General features: G+C 38.0%; 2 protein-coding genes across 5 annotated transcripts in view; one reads left to right on the forward strand and one right to left on the reverse strand.

Moving 5' to 3' along the window:
• The window catches only part of LOC108653786 (G protein-coupled receptor dmsr-1), a 50,687-nt gene extending 28,155 nt beyond the window's left edge, over positions 1-22,532 (reverse strand). For all 3 annotated transcript variants that reach the window (XM_030383114.2, XM_030383115.2, XM_030383113.2), the window contains exon 1: positions 22,390-22,532. The gene's annotated coding sequence lies outside the window, so the exon portion shown is untranslated. The remainder of the gene's footprint in view (positions 1-22,389) is intronic.
• A 1,863-nt stretch (positions 22,533-24,395) lies between these two features.
• Positions 24,396-26,874, forward strand: part of shn (zinc finger protein schnurri) — a 51,328-nt gene continuing 48,849 nt past the window's right edge. The window contains exon 1 of one of the 2 annotated variants that reach the window (XM_089261343.1): positions 24,396-25,810. In XM_089261343.1, coding sequence (XP_089117469.1) covers positions 25,780-25,810 — 31 coding nt within the window. In that variant the 5' untranslated portion in view covers positions 24,396-25,779. The remainder of the gene's footprint in view (positions 25,811-26,874) is intronic. The other variant, XM_089261344.1, reaches the window with a different exon arrangement.

Here is a 26,874-nt window from a genome sequence, read left to right on the forward strand (position 1 = left end):
GTTAGCGTCAGCACAATGACACAGACACACACACACACAGAAAGAGATCTACGTTTTATGATGGGCGCTCCATCGAAAGCCTAAGCAGCGAGCAACCCACACAAACGTACACTGAGAGAAATTTATGTGTTGACTGACGAGTGTTACACATAAATTAATAATTCATTGTCATTATCATTGTCAATGCCATTGACATTGCCATTGTTACTTTCATCATAAGTTTCATGACAAATTGCACAACGAGAAAAACTCTTCTTTGAGTGTACTCAAGTAATTAAGAGTACATAAAAAGCACAGGCATTGCACTCTCATTGTCATCGTTATTTGCATTAAAATTGAGAAAAGTCCTTCTCCAAGTGAATTCAAGTAATTGTGAGTACATAAAAAGCAAATGCCTTACAATTATACCCAGTGGAAGATAAGCGCACACACATATACACACACACAAACACACATAAAAAATCAACTGAACTGCGTTGAACTGGGCTTTGGAAGAATCTTGGCTCAAGTAGCTCATTGTTGGCATAATGCGCGAGCAGCACTTAGCACTTGACTGCGGCGTGACCATGGAACAGACAGTATTATTGGCAATGTTATTAGAAGCGCTTAGGCGACGACTTATTAACATAATCATATCACATGCGAATCTAGATATTGTTGACTCAACAACAACAGCGGCAGCAGCAGCAGCAGCAGCAGCAGAAGCGTCAGCGTCAGCTTACAGCCAACAAAGTGAGCCACATCGAGGTCAGGAATCAGTGTGCATAACTCATTATTCATTTGGCTAACAAACGAGGACTCGCAGCGCCTCAAGTTCGCAGCATACACGCGCATGCAAATCGTGCCTTACGCTAACGACTGCGGCTTATCCTTGAACTAGAAAGTCTACAACGTGTGAAAAGCACTTTGAGTAGGGCTTTCAATTTCCAATAACAAGAAATCGATAAATATTGCAGCTGTGCTTTAACACAGCCTGAAATAATAAATATATAAATAATACATTTGTATTTATACTATCGATAATTATCGATTGACTTGCAATTGGCACATCACAAACACAAAATTATGTTAATACAATTCAATATAAAATATTTGATGGCTGCCAACATTTTCTGCCTCGATAACTGTGATTGATTTCCCTGATGGTTAACATTTATTTCAAATTTTTATACACAGTTTTCCTTTTTTTCTTTTTGCCATTTTCAAATCAGAGAAAAGCCTCGATATTTTCTCCGATTTATGGATTCACTCTCAGCTTGGCTGAATAAATGGGCAAGCATTCAACCTCAATAGCAAGCTCGATTTCAGCGTAATTGAAACAGATGTCTGTGGCTCGGCCAAATCTGTGTTTCTCTGTTTACAGCAAATATTAAGTATACGCACAGTCGATTTGTTGGCAAGGCAACAGGCGCATAATTTCAGCGAATGTTAATGCTTCGCATATTTCAAAACAACTTCATCAACTACAAAGGATTTAAACGAAATGTGGGACAAGCTTGCTGTGCCTGTGAATCGACATTTGAATAAAAATATGTGGGTGTAGGTGTGTTGGTATCTGAGTGAAACATGAGAGAATATTGCATAACAAAGCAGAGAGGTGGGTGCGTTTCCACTCCGAATGACTCCACATGATAAACTCGATATGTTTCGTGGAATTGGTGACTTGTTTTCATTTGATCTACTCAAAAATATTCCCTACGTAAACAAATAGTAAAAGGACATATTGTCTGCATAGCAATTCTGGGGAATGGAAATATTTGGATGGCAATATTTAACTGAAAGCATAAGAGATAGTTATATAGAAATAGAGTGAAGAGCTGTACCCAACCGAAGAATTTTTAGTATAATACCATTTCCACATAAGCCCAACCCCCTCTATGTATCTCACTCTCCCTCACTCTTTTGCGAGCACGATATTCGCTAGTACATACCCTAGATACTTTGACGTTATTGTTTGACGGAGCAAAGGAAAAAAATACATAGCAGAAATGTGGTGGGTGTGTCATGCTGACTCGCGTTTAGTGACAAAAAGGAAACCGCAAAGCGAATTCCATTGGCTCATAAATCGCGCGCTCTGTACAGTGGACACGTTGCCCTGGCGACGATCTGTTATTGTGGCGTCAGTTTGGCCCAGCAGCTGGACATGTATCATTAAACATGTTCAGCGAGAAGCGAACATATATCATATTTCCTTATTTTTTCAATTCATTTTTTCGTTCCTGCATTTTGATTTACCAGTTGTCAAGCTTTCTTTATTTCCTTTGAACCCATTCATCAAGGCAAGCGCAGGACCCTGGAGATGACACAGTTGGCCTCTCGCCCCAGCTCGATGTTTGCCTAAAGCCAAGTGAGTTGTTTGTCTAAGCCTGGTGTGCATTGGCCAAGCTAATATTGATACGATAATTATAATAATTGGTTTTGCAAGTAGGAATACACAAATATTACGTAGGGAGTGCCCGACTTGGAGGAGGTAAAGGTGGGTGTACCTGCATTCACTTTCACATAACTATTATACACTAAATTCTCATCTTCAATTGATAAACTAATGAATATATAATAAGCTCTATTTGAATTGAATCACAATACAGTAAGCACACAATCCAAGGCCGCATTATGACACAAGACTTAAAAGGATTCAATATTCACTGAGCAGATGGCACAAGCGGGGTCTGACAGGTAGAAGAGCCTGGGTCTGGCACAGCTGTCGTAAGCTGTGTCGTAATTATTGTGCATACTCTATTATTTATATGCCAATTCACTTGACGTTCATTTACAACGCTTTTAATTTATGCAAATTGAAGATTGTTCGAACAGGTTTAACGTAACGCTCGCAATAATTTGACAACGTCCTGAAGCGTAGTTGCCCCCAATCCCGTGACATCAGCGATAGCAACTTTTAACACCGTCATCTTCTGAATATTTAAATAACTGATTGCAGAGTAGATTACAGTGCGCGAATGCTAAATATAGCGATACAAATGTAATTGAATAAATGAAGTTGGTCCTTTGAATTGAAAAACACGCAGGCAGTGGGGAAAATGCCAATGCAAAGGTAAACTTCATTAACTGTGCATAACAGTTGAGCTCTTCTATGCAATACTCATGAAATACATGTCGTTATAAATAGTTTAACCATTCATTTTACATATACTTAAAGCTAAATACTTTAAAATTTGTTCAAAGCCAAGAACTGTTGTGTTTCAATCTCTTAGCAGGAATCACATACTGAGGCTGAGGGGATGAGAGTGTTATAGTTGCCCGCTGCAGTGTTTGTATAGCTCCTTTGAGGCGGACTAATGCTGAATGCTTATCTTTCGCATCAGCAACTCGTATTTGCTTAATTAGGTGCATCGATTTAATTGCAGCTCAGACCGAGAGCGACCAGAGACGTCTGAGCAAAACAAGCGAAAAGCAATGTAGACGCCAGCTTCAATTAATTGTTCTTGTTATGTGCTGTAATCGCCGTTCATTGAGCCAACGAGTGACTGTTATCTGACTGCGGCCTTTCGGCTTTAATATCTGAAAACTTTTGTCCAAATGGGGCGATAACAATGCCAACTTTATCTTCAGCTACTACAGCGAGCTGGCTCTCGCGATAACAGCCCGCGCGGCAGCCGTGCAGTCAAATAGTCGTCAGACCTCGCTGGGAGGTGAGAATTTAATTAAGTCGACAATAATCCCAGGGATTGACTTGCGAATACGTTCGCATGCAATTATATTGAGTGATTGATTGACGGAGCGATTAACAATGGGCAATCAGCAGTGATGAGCTGCGCTGAATATGACATGCAAGATACCTTAAAATCGAATAAGTTCATATGAAAGCATGGTCGATAGAATGATACGATTGACTGACAGATTTATGAGTACTGGGGTGGATATACTATATGTATATTTATGGCGATAAGAATGGTAAATGAAGAAATGGTTGATTAACAGAATGATTGAGCAATAGCATACACTCGTATTCAGATACATTAGACTAGACAAGCTAAAGGCTGAAAGAGAGAGGGGGAGAGAGAGTGAGCGAGAGAGCTCAATCATATGCAAACATCATATATTATTATTATTGCTTTATGGATATTGGTTTTAAATGATTGACCATTCAGCACAGGCTTAACTTGTATTCAGCTCAGAGCCAAAGAACTTTGACTAAGAGACAAGTTCGATATGCTGACTGTTTGATTAATAGACTGGTTGATTGATGATTAAAAAACAACTGAAAGGAATAATTGATAAGCTGATTATTGACAGAAAATTATTAATTAATTGATGAATGCTCCAGCGCAGTCAGCTCAGAGCTCATTTATAGACGGCTTAATTAACTGGATGGATGCGTCGATGCAGTATTCAGGACTAACTAGCTATTGTTTTTAAGACTTTTGGCAAAATATTTACTTTGGAGTATTAATGAATTTGCCCAAGAATGGCACAGAAATTCACAAGATCTGAGAAATACCTGGAAAACACTTGGAATCTGGGGCACCATTGGCTGCTATGGGTAATGGGCGTCAAAATTCTGTAAGCATCCGATTAAAATACTTTCTGTATTGTTTGCGTCCTTCAATATTACAATACACAATGGCATTAGGCTCAATGCCAATTAGCCCGTAATTTACTAAAAACAGCTGCCACCTCGATGTTCAAACTCTCAAATTCTATTTTGATGCCTACACTAAGAGGCCATTAGCTAAGCTGAGCTGAGCTGAGCTGAGCTCAGACTGTTGGCTCTTAGAATAATACAAATTAAAGCAATGGAATTTTCGGTTTCTTTCACAAATTTCCAGCGAAAGTTTTGAAATGAGCAATCGCACCGCATAAATGAGCAAAGCAGCCTCAGCCGTAGCCACAACCATAGCCGTAGCCACGGCCATAGCCGTATCCGTAGCCTATGTAGGCTTTCATTGAAAATTATGCAAATGAAAAAAGTTCTTACGGAGTGTTTGTATGTGTGTGTAGGAAATGCTGACGCTTGAGGAATACGAAATGATGAGCGCGAATTGGATAACGCAAAGAACTTTCGGTTTTTTTTCGTTTTTTTTTTTGTAATTTTTCTAAAAGTTGCAGAACTTGACTGCACCTCTACATCATTATCATTATCATAATCATTGACTTGAACATCATTATCGTGGACGGCAACATTTTAATTTTGTTTCATTCCTTTATTTTTTCAAGTGCTCATCTGCTGTGTGCTTTTCTAGCTTAGCGCCGTGTTAGCAGACGCTTTGCACTGCTTGCCTTTGCTATACCCTGTAGCAATTGAAAAGGCTAACGGCAAGTAGGTATACAGGTTGCTCGAAACATCCGAAATTTCATGTGAGGGTCTTAAATAGGGCTGTATGAGAGGATGCATCACGATAAATAATCAGTATGGAATACATTCTCTTATATTGGAGTCTAGATTTCCTAAGCCTTGCTTGCGACCAATTTCTACATACAATCTTCTCTAATATACAGGGTATCATGTAGTCTAGTCACTCACAGAGCAGCCCCAATTCAGACTTTCTTCCATTTACTGAGGTGTTGCGTTACCTATGCCTGCTTGCACTAAATCTAACCCGCCAGATTTGTTGTTAGCCCAGATTTTCCAAGGTTTGTCTCTCTCTCTCTCGTTATGTCTCTCTCTGTCAGCCCGCTCATCCGTTTACCTAGTTCCCCGAGTCGAATGCATAATGAATGAAGTCTCATCCTGCAAGCGCAATCTGAAAGCCAAGTGGCCTGCAGCTTAACATAGTTTGAGCCGAAAAACGAAACTGAGATCTGAGATCGGAAAAGGACTTTAACGCAAATGCCTTTAATGGGAATCTGAAATTTTCGTAAGTAACCACATGCCACACTCGCACTTTGTATTATTTATGGCCTATGCGTATTGCGCTCTGTGGATTTGTGGGGAAACTACACTGAGAGAAACTCATTATGTTGAAAGCCAACAAAGAGATTACAAACAGATTACTCAGAGCTTCGTGTGCTTCTCATTAATTCACTTCTTATTTCACCTACCCATTGTATAATACTTTGCCACGCCCCCTGTAGGTACTAATGTTTCTGCCATATACTTTTGGCGTTAAGTATTTTCCATGTTTTTTGTTAAGTGTAAAATGCGGCCACCACATCCATCGATTTCAGAATATGGAAAGCACGTTTTGTCCTCATCCATTAGCGCAAAAAATGGGAAAAAATAAATAAATAAATAATATTCAAAGCGCAAACAGAACAACAAAATTAGAAAGGAAATTTTAAACGTGTTAAAAACTTGTGAAAAATCTTTTTTTTCTGTTTTCATTTAAAATGTTTTACGTGTGGCAATACATCTATATAGACATGTAGATATAGACCAAAAATACCGTGTATACACACATATGTATATATTTAGCAAATATTCAAGAATATGAAACATCTCTCGCTCTCTGTTTACAAAACAATTTTGAAAATATTTTAATTTTTCCCTCCACATTCTTCGGCTGCAGCAAATTGTGAATTGATGAAAAATTAATTACTCGCGTTGAGCAAATGAAATTTCATAATTGCCCACTCACTCTCACTCTCTCTCACACTCGCCCTCTCTCATTCTCGCTCTCGCTCTCGCTTTCAATTGAGCTGTAGACTTACATGTGTGTTTATTATTTATATTTTTTATTCTTTGCTTCGGCTGTCACAACTGGCATCGAAATCTTAATTCGCAGAAATTCCAATTGGAAGATCCTAAAGAGAATTCCCAATTTTCGCTTTCGCATCAGAAAATATAATTGGTATTTTATTTATATATCGCGCCTTACGATATTCCAATTCCAAATATAAGAAATTGCAGTGAGGCAAAAGTAAATGGGAATATGTATATTTAAATTCAGTGAGGTACAATTAAATCAACGAAGTGTCTCATTCCGAGACATTGAAATTACATGTAATATACGATATTCCAACTGGAATGCCAAATGTCACATTCCGATTTCTAAGAAGAGATTTAAATTCAAGAAAGCACAAAGCAAAACAAAAATAATTAATTCCTATTGGAATTCAACTTAGTCGGAAATTCCTTTTCACATATTTTCTTCATTGCTATTTAAAATTAAAATGTTTGCAATGCCTGAAATTAATCAACAAACGCAAGAAATTTCAATTGGTGATATTTAATAAATACTCCACGTGACTCGATTATACAATATTCTAATTGGAAGTCAAATTTTTATTTACAAATTCACTTTACGTTTACTGCATGCCTCTGAAAATAAACCTAATATTACATATTTTACGTTTAATAAAAGCGAAAAATGACAACTGGAAAATATTTATGTATAATAAACCACAATCGGCTCATAAAAACATCAAAAAGTATTAAATTCTCATTGGCATGTATGAATGTTAGGACTTAACATCTGCAATAACATTCAGCAGTCCAGTGGGAATATCCCTGTCAAAATGTGTGTACAGAATATTTAAGCCTGTAGTCCGATTTTCATCTAATTATACGCGACTCCAATTAGAATATCTTTAGGGGAATTTAAGGTTTTTGCTTTGTTCCAACTTTTATTTGCATTTTTCACAAGTTTTTGACCTGTGGCATTTAACTTTTCATTTTACATTTTTCGGCAGACAAATAAATAAGCAAATGCTACAAAGTGCCGAAGCGTAAAGCAGCCAGTGGCACTTGGCATGAGGCATGTGGCATGTGGCAAGTGGCATGAGCTGTCATTAAAAGTGCGTTCGGCAAATTTTATATATTTACTTAATTAATTGCCCCAGATACAAATTATTAAAGTTCTAATGAGATTTGCCCGCAGCTGCTCGCTACTTTACCTATCTCACTCTCACTCTCTCTCTATCTCTCTCTCTCTCTCTTTCTCATTATAGGCGCGACGAAATCTGAAGCTCAAGTGCCTGAAAACATGGTCAAACAAATTGACAAAGTTCACGTTTGGCCAGAGGCACAAACATTTAATGAAAGGTAGTGTATACCCTGACATTAAAAAATAGTTGTTGATTTCAATAGCTTTTGCCACAATCAATTTGTGGAAGGCCAGAAATATAGCTGGAAAGCTTTATAAAAGCGCATTAGAACTTTTAAAAGAGCTTAATCTTAGTATAGAACAAATTACAAGAGGCCAAACTTCTATTCACATCTTAGCTAAATGACATTTATAATGTGAATTAAACAAATTTGAAAGGCCATGAAAAGTTAAATTTATTAGTGCTTAGCAAACGTGAGCAAAGCGAGGGCTAGACTGAAGCATGCCTCAGTCTGGAAAGTTCATCGAATGGCCGTTGGCCTGTTAAAAGTTTTCAGGGAATGTCAGGACCCTCATCAAATAGAAAACGAGATGAAAGTGCGAAATGTCACACGGAAACTAACACAAATTTTGATTAATTTAGACACGTCAAAGCCCTGCGCAAAGAATGTTTCCTGCTTTATGTACAATAAGGAATCAGAGGAAAATTAATCGACTTCAACTCGGACTCAAGGCAAATGGCTGCCCACAGCTGTGACGTATATTAATCGCTGTCAATTGGCCACCCACCCACTCCGCGCCACAAAGCCAGCCACGGTACAAAAGGAAAACCACACAAATAATTGTCAATAACAATGCCAAATCATATTAGAAATGGAAAGGGTGTGGGACGGCAGAAGGGAGAAGGGGAGGGTGGGTAACGGAAACAAAGCAACGAGCTTACGGAGTTGTATGTAAACGAGATTGGGATCTCCAGCTGGCAACGGATGACAATCAGAATTGCCGTAGCTCCAAACATAATTAAAAGCACGGCAAATATTTGTTCCGTTCTACGAAAGCCAAATAAAACGCAAACGCAAACGCATATTTGACTGTCGAGCTGTCAAACATATAGAATAACAGATGTAAACACACTGTAGCTGGACATAGCAGACTACATAATACTCGCCCATTCGACTTCTATCTTCATTCTCTTCCACCTTCTATCTTTCCTTCAGCCGCCATCTACCACTTTCTATATATTTGTCCAACTGTCCAGTCTATCTAACAACACAAAACCAATACACCCTCGTTTCATATACTGAACGAGTATTAGCAACTGTCCATGGCTCTTTTAGCTAAGTTTCAGCCAAAGACCCAGAGGTCATAAAAGTAAACAAATGAAAACAAACATGAAATGGGGGTTCCTACATGTTTGCAGCTAGTTAATATTTTGAGTGCTATTATATATACCCTAGCAAATAGTCAAAGAGCTAATGAGGTGTTCTGAATGCATGTGCACGTCTTGAATAAATCTGAAGTTTAAAGAGTTTTGATGAAATTTAAGTTCTGTTAAAATATCTAACACATAGACAAAAGCATTTTTGATGGGCCCAAAACTTTAATTGGTATTTACTAGTTTTTATACTTTTAATCTTTGGTATGCTATAAATTTTGACATTCCATCGTCCAATATCTCAGAAAAACTTTGAAAACAAAAAACAGAAATCAATGCAAAGCTTTCTCAGATTTAACAAAATTTTAAGATGTCAAATCTCCATTTCTGGGAACTCGGGCTAATATTGGTTTAGTATCCACTCAAATAGCACAAATATTATATGTATATAATCTATACGTGCTTCAGTTAATTGCCAGACGGGGGTAGTCTAAAGAATTTTGATTTATAAAAAAAAAATTTAATTTAATGCGCTGCTCTCCAGCCTAGGCTAGAGTATAGCAGCGCGCCTAAATTCCAGACACGTGCCCATTTTTTTGTTTTTTTACAGGTAAGGCTAACTACAACAAGCGTAAGAGGGAAAAGAAGAGCAGCAACAAAAACACCAGCAAAAAGCAAAAAGCATGAAAAGCTGTCCAGCTCAGCAAATTGTTGCGAATAGACAAATAGACGGAGGTTGTCTTTAATGGATGCCATAAGCTATGGAATTACCAGGACAACATTGCAGGTGTTGTTACAGGCATTGCTATTGTTGTCACTGGCATTATTGTTGCTGTTGCTGTTGCTGCCGCTGCCGCTGTCGTTGCTGCTGTTGTCCCTGGCTAGCAGGAACAGTCAAGTCCCAACAGCTGCTCCCGCCGCATATCTATAATGACATTTCCACAATAATAAATGGGAGCGCAAAGTCAGCAACTGAACGGACAATCCGATTTGAAAACGTGTATAGACTAGCCAGATACCCTTTGAAAGAAATAACGAAAAATACTTGCATGTATAACTTTTACTATATAAATTTCCACTGGAGATGGTTTACATATCGTTTACATAAATGAAAAGAACTCCATACGTATTTGATGGACTACTATGCTAACAAATACCCTGCAAAAGATGAAATGATATGGGCTCAGCGCACTTTCTATGACCATACACATACCAAACTAAGAAATGAAAACAAACCGTAAAGACAGAGTCCGTTACTCCCAAAGTAGTTCAGTTATTTAAATCTGAGCACTTTAACTTGTGGAGCAATCACTCGATTATTTCCTGAAGAATTTCTTGAATGCTTGAATGGAAAAATTGCTGGGAGAGAAAATCAAATAACCTGTTGCAGTTAAGCGCATAAACCTGCCTCGTTTCCAACCCCGCCATTTTGCTTGTGCTTTGCTATTCCCTGGTAAGTCTTGGCTTAATCAAACTGTGCAAGATGCCAAGGCTAAGTGGACTGGGTAGATGAAATCTAGGAAGTAGGAGCTTGGGATTTGCTGTGTTGCCTGTGCTGTGCTGTGCTGTCCCCCAAGCATTGCCTCGAGGTGGCTTTGCACTCCCTATACGGGAGCTTAGCATGCTTGCAATATAATTAGAAGTGAGACCGTATGTATGTCCCAGTGCCAAATCAATTACATTTCGTAGTTCAAAGGATTTGAAGCATAGCTCGAAATTCAATTCGATTCAATTTAATTGTAAATCGCTGTTTACTGAGCCCTTGCAGCCATTTATTGTTGCCTCGCCCTGGGTCCTCGGAGTCGTTTAGGCAAATTTCTTGAGCCACAATTTATCTTCATTGAAAGTTTCTCCCGGCTGCTGCTCGCACAGGTCACAGCCCGCAGGTCCCAGCTTGCGCTACAATTAGAGTGGACTTTTTACTTCATTTTTATTTTCCTTCCCGAAGCACGTGCCCCACAGTCGTATATCAATTTGATTTGCCACTGATCCTTAGAGCGCGCCCATTTAACTTGTGAGTTGAGCAAATAAACGCTGGACTAGGCAGAAATGTTTATATGCTTTCATGTGTACACATCGTAGTGCCCCATGATACCCACTGCATATGGGTAAAAAGGGTATACTCGTAATGAATTCATATATGCTGATTTATGTGTGTATGCACAGCTGTGTTCGCGTCAATAGTAATGCGACTGAGCATACGAATAAAAAAGTGTAAGAATATGAGTATCCGAGTATAAGAGTATACAAGAAGTGTATAAGAACAAGAAGTGAATGTGAACAACTTGATATAGCATTCTTATACAATATTAAGAACACCTGATCCGGGTATCTGATAGTCAGGCACTGTTTGCTAGTTATGTTTTACTTGGTTTACGACGACGTTTAAAACGCCTTAAAACAGAAAGTAAACTCTGAAATTTTGGTCACGTTCGCAATTTATGTGAAGTGAAACACGTATTCTAGGCGCCAGCTCATAAATGATTTTGGACACATGTTTTGCTCACTTAATAAAACCAGGAGGCCTCAAGGGTTGCGCCAAATAGTAAGCACTATTTCTCACACACTCTAGTTCTGTCTCTAGCTCTCCCTCTTTTTCTTACGGTCACACTCTCTCTCTTTTTGTCAAATGTGTTAATGAGCATTGACAGTTGTAAATTGATGAGGGTCTGCGTATCACGCGGCGTATGCGTAATTTGAGGCTTTCATTCTGCTGTTTGTCATCAAACGCATTCAGGAGACAACGTCCTTGACCCACGCCCGCCGCAAAATGGAGGCCAATCAAGTGGCTTTACGCGTGACACAAGTCCATTTCTCTTCTCGCTTGACTAATGACGATCTCAAGCACTAATGGCATCATCCTCTTGGTCGAGCACTTGGAGGTGACTTTAAATTCAGTTTTGTCAAGTCATTTGATTGCCGTCTGATGCCCGCTCGAGCTGACTTTAGACTTTGGATTGATATTAATATATGGGACCTTTTACTCCAGTTGAACGCACTCTAAATTGGGCTCAAGAAACCATTAATTTATATAAAAGTCTGAGGTATGATTGAGGAATCAGATGACTGACTGGCTAGCTGAATGATTAAAAAGTAAACCTCGAGTATTGATTCAATTTAGATTAACTCGCTGACTCATTGAGTTTTCTCCGCATTATCGATTGATCTGAATGACTGACTGAAGAACTTTATATTATGATAGATCTTATGGACTGGTGGACTGATTGGCTGATTGACTCTTTTATCGATTGTATTGGTTGATGACAAACCTAACTGACTGACGGAAAGATTGAAATGAATTTATTTGTCTGTTTAAAGCACACAGCTTTACTGAAATAATTTCATATTAACATACTGAAATATCCAGCCATACGTAATTAATAATTATAAATTCGAAGAGTTAACGGTAATTGCTTATGGAACTTAACTCATTTTCACAGAATTTAATCAATTATAATTTGGTCAAAGATTAAATGAAGTGAACGCTTACCTTCGCCCACGGCGCAAATTAAGAGTAAAAGAGATTTTCAACGAATGGAAAAACTGCTGAAAGCTCATTGAAAACCAAATTAAATGCATATACAAATACATTTACACAGAAAGCCGCATATACATATACATACATATATAAATGGATATATACAAGCGAAAACACACCTTTATCATCGTATCGTAATGGAAGCTCATTTAATTATTTAGTAGGCCTAATGCCAAATTTATTACAACTCAACATTGGGCTCAGGCACTCAACTTTAATGGACGTTGCGTAGTCAGCCAATGAAATGCCAGATACAAAGCATAAATCGAGCCACAAAGTGACCCGAATCCAATTCACAGCTCGAATTCAGAGACAGAACAATTGTATATCAACCGTTGAAGCTGGTCTTAAGTTAACACAGCGAGCATAATGAAGAGAAAGAGACAGAGTGAGAGCAAGACAAAAGCTTGAAATATGTTCATAAATATATTATTGTGTTTCATGTCGATAAATATTGATACTCGCAGCCAGCATGGAAATGGCATGAAGTGAATCCAATGGTGAATTAGCAGAGGATGAGGTAAAGGCAGCTCAAATAATTCTAATCGGATTACATCAATAAATATCGGTTTGAAAGCAACGACTTTAGGCCCAAGATAACAAAACATTTTAGAAACTTGTAATCGACTTAAAAATAAATATAGGGTAGTCTGAAGTCAAATGAAAATAATAATATATAATTTATAATATATAATATATGGACTGAATGAATGTTGCCGATGAAAATTTGAAGTAGCTTTAATTGTAAAAAAAATAATATTATTTATATGAAGAGTTGAAAATTCTGCCGATTTATCGATATCTATTCGATATTTCTTTTTTAACCAACAGAGTAGAATATTTTATGTATGAGCCCACTGCTCACTTACTATTTATAGAGTGCCTCGGTATTTGTAAGCCTCCTCAATTGTTGTTCAATTTAACATTCAACTCGCACAGACTTGAATGAATGAATTTATTTTTCTTAGCAAATTGAAATAAATATATATTGCATTCGTGGAATTCTCCACATTTCAGACACCATCTCGGCCGTTTCCTTCAGAATATTTGCTCTACCTTCAGCAATGTTCTAATCAAGCAACTCTCAACTATATTGCTATCACTTTTTGTTTAGAATGGTTTTATTATTTTTCTTTTATTCGAGTGGCCAGTGGGGCAAGCAACGGAAAATCTGGGAGCATTTACATAAACTCACGTTTCTTAGAGAGCCGGTAGGCAGACAGCAGAAATGCGGCTGGGCTGAAAGGAATTGTCTGTTATTTATTGAGGAGCAGAAGGCAGAGAAAGAACAACAGAGAAACTTTGCGCTGCCACTAAGTGAAACATGGCCAAGTGGCGGGCCAATGGCCATAAACTCAGGCAGCCAAAAAGCATAAAACACATAACTCAAAGGGGCAACAAATTCACACATATACAGAGATGCCTCTGTGGGTGTATCGGTGTGTGTGTGTGTGTGTGGGTGGAAAGGAATACACTAAGAGACAAGTGAGTGCTTCCTGTATGACTGACTGACTGACTGAGTGAGTGACTGACTTGACTGACCCATAGAATGTCTTTGCACATATTCAAATTCAAATATAGAAATTTCCCTGTTTGCATAAGCTTAATGCAAAAACAAAAAAACAAGCAAAAATGAATTATTCAGTTTTTTTGGATATAGAATAAAAATGAACATTAAATCATGCATACAAATTCAGGTTTCATGCGAGTCCTTTGAGATTTGACAGAGTTAGCAAAGTAGAAAATTGCGATAATTGTATAAAAATTTAAATTCTCTTAATATTTTGCCTAAATAATTTCTCTGGAGCTGTGAGCCTAAAGAGATGTCTCTAAAGAATATTTCTATACTTTTCTATATTCTTGAGAACTTCATAATATAAAACTGAGTCTGTATCAAAACTGGTTTAGTTTAAAGTCTAAGTAAACTTTTAGTTGTAGCTAAAAATAATTGACATTGTGTTGAAAGTAAACAATTTAAAGCCAATTTTAGCTTTCAAACAAATGCAGATTTAGCCGCACAATAAAATCAGGAGTTCAGCAAGGCACAAAGAAGCCATTTAAATCTCTTACATTTGCGAGCATTTTATGTACTCTTCTACTACTAGCAGACTGTTTTATTCATATGCTGCATTCATGATCAATCTCCCCCCAGAGTAGAGCGAGCAGTCAAAGGGGTTATTCATGCTAGAGCCTTTCTTTGGCATTCAGTTATACATTTGTGCACCCGAAATAAAACTGCGCATTCAACGTCTACAGCAACAGCTGAAGCCTTTGAAATACCCTTTCTTTTTAGCGGTATTCAGAGCCGAATGGAAAAAGTAATTTGGAAAATTGCGAAAAAGCACTGAAGCCATTTTCTTGATTATTTTTGCCATGTTCCCAGGAAGTAAAAGGCAACCCTCGCACAAGCAATTATTCGCTTAATTGAAGCATAATTTAGGCTTAACACTGAAGCAGGACATGTGCATTTCATAATTTGTTTTACACTTGAAAGTATTTGCAGCCATGCTGCGCAAGATTAATGCATATATGAGCACATGATAATTGCTATTTGAGCAATCCCTTCAATTTCTAAGAAATATGTCTCATTATCTAGGCAGATAGCTAGAAAGATTCCTCAAGCAAACTTCAAAAGTTGCTAAGATTAAGAGACAACAGCTCTTTCTCTGCCTCTGTCTCTATCTCTCTATCTCTCTCTCCCTCTCTCTCCATTTAATATGGCAAAATATGATTTGATAGTTGAATCGAGTAAAGCGTAAAGGGAACCCTTAACAGATTCAGATACAACCTCAAAAAACTAAATCAACTTCATTGAAAACTTTCAGCAATTCGAGTTTAAAGCAAACTTTAATTGAGTACTTCAACTTCACACTGGTTTCGCCAAGTGTACTTGAAGACATCTGCTGGCGACTTGTGCAAAATGTTCTTTTATTATTTGTTTGTTTGTCTGTTTATGTCTGTTCCCGCATTGCCAGTGCTGGATGCTTGGGTGTTGCCTGTTGTTAGGCATCAACACGTTGGGCCACAAAATGAAATTTCGTTGAGCCAAGCTGAAGTCGGCGGCTTTTTAATTAAAATTAATAATGAAATATGCCAGAGAGTGAGATAGAGAGAGAGTAAGTGAGAGAGAGAGAGGTCTGCTTTATCTTCATTGTTTCCAGTTTCTAGTGACAAGCATAAAAAACATTCATAGACGAAATGCAAAGCATTCGCATTCGCATTCGCATGCGACCAAAGACCAGAAGATTAAATGCCAACGAAATTTGCCTAATTAAACCATGGGAATCTAGTAATCTCTCTTTTTACGATTCACAATCCTTTTTGCGGCTTCTCTTTCGCTTTCGCCTTCACTTACATACCCCATCAACTCATTCTCCGCATCTTTTTCCGCCCACTTTCATGCCACATCGCATTACACGCATCGATTGACGTAATCGGATAAGACGTTTTCTAATAAATTGGAAATTCGAGCTCTGTGAAATTTAGACATAAATAAAACGTGATTCATAATGCTATTAACATTTAACATCAAAGTGCCAATCAAAAGTCTGCCCGACTGTCGGAATACCCTGTAACTGATAGAAATCGCAATGAAGTTGGGTAGCTGCAGACGGGAATGAACGACTAGCAGATATCCTCACCCACTCCAATCATTCTAAACCTCTTCTGCATAATATGCTTGGCTATATAGTCTCAGTCCTTGCTAGTGATCCAAAATTAAAGTTTCTATATAGATTTACATTAATCTAATATACGTGAAATCACTAAAATACACACAAATATATTTCTATATGAACTATAAAAGAGATGTTTACCTAAAAATGTAATTAGAATTTTTGTCAATTATCCAGCTCAAGCCTATTTGTGTCTCTCTCTCTCTCCCACTCTTTCTCCCACTCTCTCTCTCCCACTCTCACTGTGCGTGTGCCCGCTTGCCAATCAGGTTAAATGAGGGATGGCTCCGACAGCTAATTAGCTGGCATACAATCCAAATAAATTGCGGCTCATGTCCAACTACAGTAAACGCACATAAATAAGGCTAAGTGCGGACAGGAAACATGCTCTAAGTGGGGGACAGGTCTAAGTACAGAATGGCCAACAAATTGTATATGCACATACATATACATATACATATATATATTTAATAAAGATTCGCCATAGTAATTTGCCATAATGAAGTGAGGCCGAGTCCATGCAGAGCGCAGCTGCTAAATTCTTTTTCGCTTTTTATCTTTGTGTATTTTACGAGTTTCTCTGCTTCTTTACTATTTTCCCTTTGTTGTTGTTGTTCTATTTTTTAATAAAGCGACGTCCTCTTGCTTTGGCATATATTAAAAAGTGTCCAGCTGAGTGTCATGCGCCGCCCTCTCGCCCCACCCACTCACCCACTGTCTCTGGCATATATTTACAGAGCTCTTAGGAATCTTGGTTATGCTCAGTGCAAAGTTTTCATTTTTCGATTTGGATCTATTTTCGTTTGCCATTTACTCTCTTTGATGTCCAGGCTGGACAACTTAGTAAGCACACGCACACACGCACACACACACACACACACACACACTTATCACACACTTCATGTAAAGACTTAAAACCAAACTAAATCCAGTTTCCTCCATTGCCTTTTGTGGTTTATTTTTCGTTTCCTTTCTGACCGGATACAGTGCTTCCGGCTATATACATATCGCACAGACGCACTCACATACACACGCACACACACACGCGCAAGCTAAGCTGGTAACCGTAAACAAGAGGCATTTCAGTATTTCTGATTGGAATGGCACACACGAATATCCAATTTGACCAACTGAACTGCAAACAGAAATATTTTCGGTTTATTGTAGCTCCTGCCTGGCTCTTATTCGAGAGTGGAGAGACTGGCGAGAGTGGCGATTGGAGAGTCGAGAGTCCATCAGAATGCCCTTTTCACGTATGTAGTCATAATTCACTCACATAATAATTCACTCAACAATATCAATTTACATATAATTGGTTTCTTTGGCAAGAATTTTAAATTGATTACAGCTGCACAAGAATTTAAATTACATATAACTGTAATTTGAAACATGTTTTAGTTGGCATTGATTTAAAGACGATTTTCACAAAACTCAACTCAATTGTTTGCCCTGACAGTGTGGTTTGAGGTTTTGTGACTCACTCATGGACAATGGCATTCATTCTGCATCAAGAGGTTGAGGTATTTTTTAGCTCTGAACTCAGGCTTTGTCCCTTTCCTCCCTTCGCGTGGTCCTCTTCTTAGCTCAACTCCTCCCGAAATTAAATTCCGAACTGTCAGCCAATCGATTGCGCAAATTCTCGTTTGTACTTTCGCTCAAGTAAACCTTGTCGCTTGAGGCCTTTATAGCTTGCCCAATGGGAAAAAGGTTTTAGTCGCCCGAATAGACACGATGCTGCTCGATAACTGACCGACCGCAACTCTTTCACTCGCTCAGGTCCAACCTGTTGCTGCTTCAGCAGCGTATCTTGAGAGCTGTTGGGAATGAACTTGAGCTTATTTTCATATATGTATAAGAAATCTCTGGTCTGCATAAATTTGATTAGCTCTTCGTTGCGGATTTTGCTCAAGTCCTAACTGGACTCCCTTCAATACTAATCTGCATCTCTTAACTAGCATCTAGAGTATGTAGCTCTTGGCCTTGAACTGACTTCTAGTGCTTATGTTGTTCCATATTCCATATATCCCATCTGCCGCCACTCTCATAGCCACAATACCCTGCAATATTACTCCATATACTCAATCATCTAGATTATCTACTTATCAGTCCAATACTCCCATTTCTGCACGTTCCATAGACCACATTTCCCTACCATCTTCCAGCTTAGCTGTGAATATAACACTCCGTAATCCCTGTGCCCTCCCTCCGCCCAGCTCTTCCACATAACGCCCTCAATTTCTTTGCAACAGCTTAACCGAAAAAATAAAAGTGCTTTAACAATAGCTTAAAGGCTTTCGACTGGTTTCTAGGCATCTCTCAAATTCCGTTTCTTCCACTTGTGCACATTTGCCTTTCCCCCACGCCCCCGCCGCCCACTTCGGTTTATGGTTTTTCCAGCTGCTTATGGTATGTGTGCTCGACTGCTATCTCAGCCTGACCTTTAATGGCGGGACGCGCATTAGCCACACCTGTCCCGGCGTCCTGCCTGGCTGACTGCGTAGCTAAGCGCACATAATTCATCGGAATTCATAAATCAATGGGTGCTCGAAACATGATCAAAATGTACCCAACAACGCGTAAAAATGGACCCCAAATGTATTATATAATATTTCGATTACAACCAGCAAATCGGACATTAATAAACAGAAAACAATATGGAAAACCCACATTGCGTCGGAGCTCTTCAATATGAAACGAGGCGAACGGTGCGTATGCGCAATATTATTATATTCTGATTGTTGAAAGTAGATGACAGCTAGAGGGCATATGTGGCATATTGATTGGCGAGTGTACTACGTGGCATAGAGCCAAGCGAGGCGTGAATAAAACCTGATGTGCTATAAGAAGTTGGTCAGCTAGGTCTATCCATCTGACTAGCAGTTCCTGTCTTTAAACATATTAAGCATATCTCGAGCACTACTTGAGCAGAGCGCCTGAAATTTGGTAATCATATTCTTGTATGTCTTTTAAGAGTCTTTATGCTTTGCCAGCCTCAATTCAACTGCAGTTAAGAAGCTTTATCACTCAGTCGCAGTCTAATGTCCTTCTCAGCCCTATCCCAGTCTCTCGAGCATTCCCTTTCTTTCCAATATATTCCCTATCAGATTTAATCAACCATTTGGTCAATTGATTCCATTTTGTTCGCTGTGCATCATCAGCTTTTAGGCTTTAGTTTTAAGCGAATTTATGCGTCAGTCTCAGGGCGCACTCATCTGGGGCCCATCGCGATATTAAGGGACTGAATGAGAGCAGCGAAAATTCTTTTATCGTGGTGCCCATCAACATCGCAGATAAAAACGCCGGCTGAATATCCACGCGCAGCAATAACTCAATTTACGCATCTTTTGACAGCCATATTTATGCCCTGAACTTCTGCACGTCTATCTGGCAATCAAGTTATTCTTTTATACGGAAGCTAACGAATGCTTAGCTATGTGTATGTGTATGTGTGTGTGTGTGAAGGCTTGTCTAGAAACAAAATCAGCTCAGTTAGATTGACAGCGCAGCGCTGCTCACACTTGTAGGGTATCTATTAGTCGTGCACTCCTAATTCAAAGCAATCTAACATATTGTTAGCATGTTAACAAATGTATGTGTGTGCATGTGCTGGCCCTGGTTGAGTTTGCGTGTGTGTGTGTGTGTGTGGTTAGGAATATTATGCAGGGCAAACGTAGCGTATGAGCAATATTTTTTGCTTGTTAAGCATACGCCATGTTAGCAGAGTTTAAGTAAGTTGTGCAAGTGTGTTTGTGTACATGTGTGTGGGCATGTCTGCATGTCTGTATGTGTATGTATATGCATCAATGTATCCCTTTGTCTTTCACCAGGTAAATAAGATTGACAGATCGAGCATAGCTCAACCTGCAGGGCGTAGTCAAGCATGCTCAGCTTTTATTCACATATATGAGAGTGTGTATGTGTGTGTGTGTGTGTGTACGTGAGGCTAACGTTGCGTATGCGCAATACATTGATTTACGTTAAGTATACGTCAGATTAGCATTGTTCAAGTACATTGTGTGCGTGTGTGTGTGTGAATGTGTGTGAATAAAACAGACAATTACTGTACTCACCTATTGATATAGATATTTCTATTTTTTCTGCTTCGCTGTTTTTTGTTCCAATTGAAATTTCTGTGAATGAGACTCGTCTTCTTTCTCTTCTTTCTCTCTATTCCTCTCTGTCGTTCGCTCTCTCGCTTTGAGTGTCTTCCTCTTGCGCAATATTTGTTTATATGTGCCCACACTCGCGCGCAGTATAAACAATAATGTTTATGGCCAACAAAGGCAATTAAGTATTGACTTTGGCGTTTAATTTACAGCCAGAGCCAGCGAGAGGAGACGTTGAGCGAAAGAGCAAGGGCTAGAAGAGCTGAAGAGCCAATGGGCGCTGCTACGGCAATGGGGTATATTGGCTCTTGCTGCTGTCCATTTATCATGTCCGCCTGCAATTAAAAATTGAAAGAGGCAAAGCAACATCAGCTTGGGCCATTAAGCAATTCAATTTCTAGCAAAATTGTTGAATTAGAATAATTAAGTGAGAGCGCAAATTGAACTCGTTAAATAAACAGAAAACAACAACAATTACGCAGCGACAGCAACAATGCAACAAAGCGACGCAGAGACATGTGTCGATCAAATTTATGGCAAAGCAAAAAAAAACATGTAATTAAAATGAAAATATTCAAGTTCAATTAGAGGAACAAGGCAAAATGGGCAGGGGTGGTGGTAAGAGGGGAAAAAGGATAATTGCGAAAAATAAATGTAAATGGCAAACGTTAAGCAAATGAGAACGACTAATAGATACCCTGTACTGTAAAGGGAAAACTAGAGAGAGAGGGATAATGAGAAAGGAGCAAAGGAAAATATCTCAAATCGACTGAAGAAACTTATAAAACACTTAGAAGAGCGCCAATGAGAGACTACAATATACCCTGTATTGCAAATGAGATGGAGAGAGGGGAAGAAAACACAAGTTAATCTAAAATGTAGAGAACGATAAACTAACTAAAAGACTCAAATATGTATACCCTTTAAAGAGAAAATGGGCTGAAAGGCAAAAGCAATTCGATTTGTAAATCAGCTTAGTATTATCCTAAGAAGCTTAAACAGATAACAAAATATTAATCACGTAAAAGTAATGAAAGGATTGCCTAAAATATACCCTGTACATAATGAAACACTGTGTTTACTCGACTAGAATCTAATATCAGTTTATAGCACAGCCGACAGATGGTGAAATGCCATTAGGAAAACTTGAAGATACCCTGTACTCCACCAAGTTACAGGCACAGCTTGTAGATACCCTTTACTCCGTAACTAGTCTCTACTCTGCAGAAGTAACTAACCTCTATGGCCTACATACCCTGTTCCCTTTTCGCACTCCCTACGCACTACAAATATACGCAATTGCAATCAAAATAAAATCGCATTTGTTTTCCTCTCTAATAAACAAAGTGAATTTTCGCTCGTGGCAAGGATTTTCAATTCAATTTAAAATATTAACACGCTCCACAAATATAAAGTCCCTTTTGGTTTTTATTCGTCTGAATGTGTTTCAAAAATATTATTCTGTATATATTCATTTACTTGCGATTGAAAATATAAAAATAAAATTCTTTGCAACTTGAAGTATGCATTTTTACATGATGTTTAATAAATTACAATTTTTAATTACAAATTCATCTTGCTTATTTATGCAATAAAAATTTCATTTAATTCACATTAAGTAGAAGAATAATATTGTGGTATAGGGCATGCACAACTGCTTGATACTCCTTCCACAGCCACACATAACTTAGGCTAAGTTCGCTCACTCAGCCTCCACTAGACACGCCCAAATGGGCAACTCATCAAACAAGCACAAGGTAACAGATAAACGCACTTTTTACCACGCCTCCAGTGGGCGTAGTCTCCACAAATAATATGAAGAGTCTGGCACTTGATAAAACTAACAATCATTTCATGCAACTAATATGCCCATTTTCACTGCCTGAGCGAGCATTAAGTGACATACAAAATAGATATTAAAAGAAGACAGACAGGGAGAGTAGGAGAGAGGGAGAGGGAGTAAGATATTTACATTTTTATGGCGATTTTATTTCGTTTTTAATGCGAATGCAACTTTTGTAAAATCCATAAATGTTGCTTTGCATAAATTATAAGTTATAATTTACATTTATGTATATTTTGGGACACATTTGTAATCTCAAATTTAAGACTTCAATTTAAAATGAAGCACACTTCATATTAAATATATTAATGCGATTTGTTTTTTTTTTTTAATAATAATAGTTGTGACATATATTTTTAAAGACTTTTTTCACTGTCTAAATGCAAATCTATTTCAATTTTTGTATTACTTTATAATTTATACTTACTTATAATTAATAAGTATATAATTATTAAGAACGATTTAGATGTATAATGTTAATAGTAAATTATTATTTTATTTATAGATCCATAAAAATATTTATTTATTTATTTTTTACTATATTTTGAATTTATTAATTGAATTAAAAATCACTTATAATGTTTTTCTTGTAGCTATAATGTTTCTATTAATTTTACTAGAATTTTTGCGCTCACTAAATTTCACTTTTTCTCGTTTTTAGCTTTATGTATTATTTTCTAAATATTTAATTTAAGAGTATGCATCATCCTATTTTCCGTTTATTCATTTATTTTTTTGTACTTAATTTTACATTACATTCACAAGTACACATATTATTTGTTTACTATTTTTCGTTTATATATTTATTTGATTTTTCAAGAACTTTTCAAATATTTTTCGAACCAACATTCGATCCGCACTCGACTCGGCGTGTTCCTTTCGGTTGCGCTTCTGTCGCCCGACTGCGTGGCAAACTCACTCGACGACGATATTTGGCGCCAAACTTGGGCATGTTCGAAACCGAATTTCCCCTACTTTTCCAATGCGAACTCGAACGGCTGGAACAATGGAAAGGGCCGGCAAAATGGCGCCTGCGTCTTTAGATGTAAACAAAGAACAGCTGATGCAAGATTCATTGATGCCGTTGCGCTTACAAAGAGGAAAGGAGAGGGAGAGGCACGCGGAGAGAGGTAGAACAGAGGAAGTGTAGTAATATATACAGCGAGAAAGAGTGAGAGAGAAAACAGTGTAAGTGATTAAATAGAAGGGAAGAGCACTGCTAAGCAAAGTAGCGGCATTCTCTGTTCTGTATTTAATGCCTAATGCTTCACTTGCCACGCCTTTTTTGTGTGGGTTTTGTCGCACTCTGAACGCCCACTCAAGTAAGAATAATTCATCTTTGAATAACCCTCGAAAGAAAATGAAGAAACGACAAAAGCAAAAGTATAATACATTTGTCAAACTTTTTTATTTATTAGCTTGGCTTGCTCAACTTTTTCCAAGGATTTTTTTTATAAATGGGTTCCCAGGTATCATTCAGGAACAAAATTCGCAGGAAAAAAATTTATAAATAAAAATTTAACAAACTACATAATAAATAAAATTCGCCGCCGAAAAGTATGCAAATCATTTTTATATATTTATAACTATCTCTAATTAAGTAGTGTAAAATAAAAATAACTAAAATAAATCAGACTTTAACAACTTTTATACCGCCTAAATGCATGTAAACAAGAGTTTGACTGGGGCACTTAATAATTAAGAAATACAATTCAATAAAAATCCACTCAAGTAGAGTCACACTCAATAGGAGCAAAGAGTACAATCCCAAAGGTACAAGCAAAGCACGCGCTCTCTTAAATGCGCTTTCAATCAGAAAAACCACTTAAAGAGCAAAAACATGCGCAACGCGCACAGCAACAAAAAAAGGTAAACAAAAAACAAAAACAATTGAAAGCTTAAGCAAGCGACGACAAATTGAAAGCAAACGCAAAGCAATTGAAAGCCACCGGCAAAGAGTGTGAGCAAACGAAGAAGAGAGCGCTGTCCAAGCACAGCAAGCAGGTTTTACGTGTGCTCAATACAAGTTTCCACTCTCTCTCTCTCTCTCTCCCTCGCTACGTGTGTGTGGGTTCGTGCGCGCTTGTTCGGCTTGTGCCGTGCTGCACGAAGCACTTAAGTGTTAACAGTGCTCAGTTTTGTATTAACATCGCGTCTTGTTTGTTCGTGAACGCCGAAGTCGACGCACGCCTCTCGTTATTCGCGCGCTTCACACACAATTCGTAGAGCAGCAGCAGCAGCAGCAGCGAATATATTTCAGTTATATTAATAGAAATCACACACAACCACACACACACATACACATACGCGCCATATTGAAAGTGTCACACATACAGGAAAATTGATAACAAATACATGTAGATATGTTTAACTATCAATATATGCATATATATTGAAGTAGTTGAATTGCATGTTAAGTCTGTGTATTGCGTATACGCAACGTGTTGCCCAAACCTAAAAAAAATACAAGCGAATAAAGTAAAGCGAAGCAAATACAAAAACAAACGCAAAAAAGCAAACGCAATTGCTTGTTTTTGGCCTGTTTTTGTCATACGTCATGCTCGACGCTTGCCGTCTTTGTTGCACGCGCGCGGCTAAACGGGAAAATCGCGGCCTACGACAATAAACAAACAAACATCAAAAAAAAAAAAAAAACAAAAACAAAACAACCTGAAGAAGAAGAGAGAGAGAAGTTGGAGAAGCAGACAAATCCCACGTGGTTTGTGGGTAAATTTGACCACAATTTAAAATCAACAAACAACAAAAAAGCGCGCAAAAAGCATATCAAAAGAAACGACCACAAAAAGAAACACAACAAAAATATATAAAAAAGTTTAACAAAAATCAAAAATCGAGCATAGTAAAAACTTTTTTGAAATATTTTAAAGCATTTTATACAGTTATATATAAGTATATAAAAAGAGAGAGATAGAGAGCGAAATGAAATGGAAATTCTATTAAAGGAAAAATGTTGCCTTTGACTGCGGATTGCGGGCAGCCAAAAGCCAAGCGAGCAACAGCCACGTCATCATAGCTCACACACACACACACACACATAGACAGAGAGACAGACAGACATACATGGCACTATTACACTAGCACACAAATATATATACAGTTATATATACATACATATATATAAAGACAAACGGAATCAGGCCACAAAAGCGAGCAAGTCGAGCGCTTTGCTTTGCCTCGCGCTGAGACGTCCTGGCCTGGCTAAGGGACCCGAAGGACAACAGAAGCGTGGCAAGGACACACACACCCACACCACACCAGTGGGCGTAGCAGGCGTGACTATCTAGCATATATATATATATATATGTATACACACATATATATATTGCACATCAATCAAGTCGCAGAGTCCGAGGCAACTCACACGATGTCGACGCATAACTAGAGCCTTGTAAACAAACAGGCAAACGGAAGCAACATAAAGGATACACTCAGGACACTGGACACTGGACACTTGTCATACACACACACACACACATACGCACAGACAGTGGATAGACAATGGCGCGACGCAAGGGCAGCGGACGTGGCAGTAAGTACAAGCTATAATATAAATCTAATTTGATTAGATCCAATTGGAATATCTAGAGTAAAAAGTTTATAGTCTGTTGAGAAAGTATGAGTACGGTAATAATTAGATAACTGCTTATAATTTCCAATGGGAATATGCTTTATTTATAGACTACTGTAAAGCTCTATAGAATTAATAATTAATAATATAATAATATAAGTATAATCATATAAGTATAATCATATATGTATATAGGTATAATATGTAGTAGATGCAGATTCATGCAATGTATATACTGAAAATTTGAGGAATGTAATATAGAATCAAACTTGGCTCCATTCCTCTTAACCTAACCCAATAGACAAATGTATTAGTAGCTCTATATATTCGTTTATATGCATGTATATGTGCACAGCCTGTGGCATGCACATTACAACAATTGAACATTCGAGGCTCACACACACACACACACACACTCACTCACATGCACACACACACAATATCCTTTTTTTATTGCGCCTGTTGACATGCGTTAACTTCAAAACTTGATACTTGAGCTCAAGGCCATAGTTGTATAAACAGCTGCGTGTGTGTGTGTGTGTGTGTGTGAGTGTGCTGGTTAGTATGCGTGAAACTACTTGTCTGTCAAATGGCTGGCCAATAGAAGTCAATATTGACTAGCAGATGCCACGGATTAGTCAAATCTATGACGGAATCAACTTTGATCGATTGATCTGGTATATACCAATTGATGTATCTGGTATATACCACAATTTGTGTTAGCTTGAACCTCACAGATGAGAAAATCATGAGAGATCTACATAAACAAAGTTTGAGCTATAAGCGAACAACTCTCTAGCTCTGACACGCCTTTTTTACAGGGTATTCGCAAGGACAAAGGCTGAAACAAAAGTTCACCACAGGCAACAAATGTTAATAGAAATAGAAAAGCCAAGAGCGAGCTAGATGCATTGATAGAGCGCGCTAGAGGGAGAGAGAGAGAGAGAGAGAGAGAGAGAGAGAGAGAGAGAGAGAGAGAGAGAGAGAGAGAAAGCTTGCTAAACAGACATTTTCAATTACAGCTG

This window comes from Drosophila navojoa, chromosome 5, assembly GCF_054131105.1.
Source record: "Drosophila navojoa isolate 15081-1374.11 chromosome 5, UAZ_NAV_1.0, whole genome shotgun sequence".
In the NCBI taxonomy this organism is placed as follows: domain Eukaryota; kingdom Metazoa; phylum Arthropoda; class Insecta; order Diptera; family Drosophilidae; genus Drosophila; species Drosophila navojoa.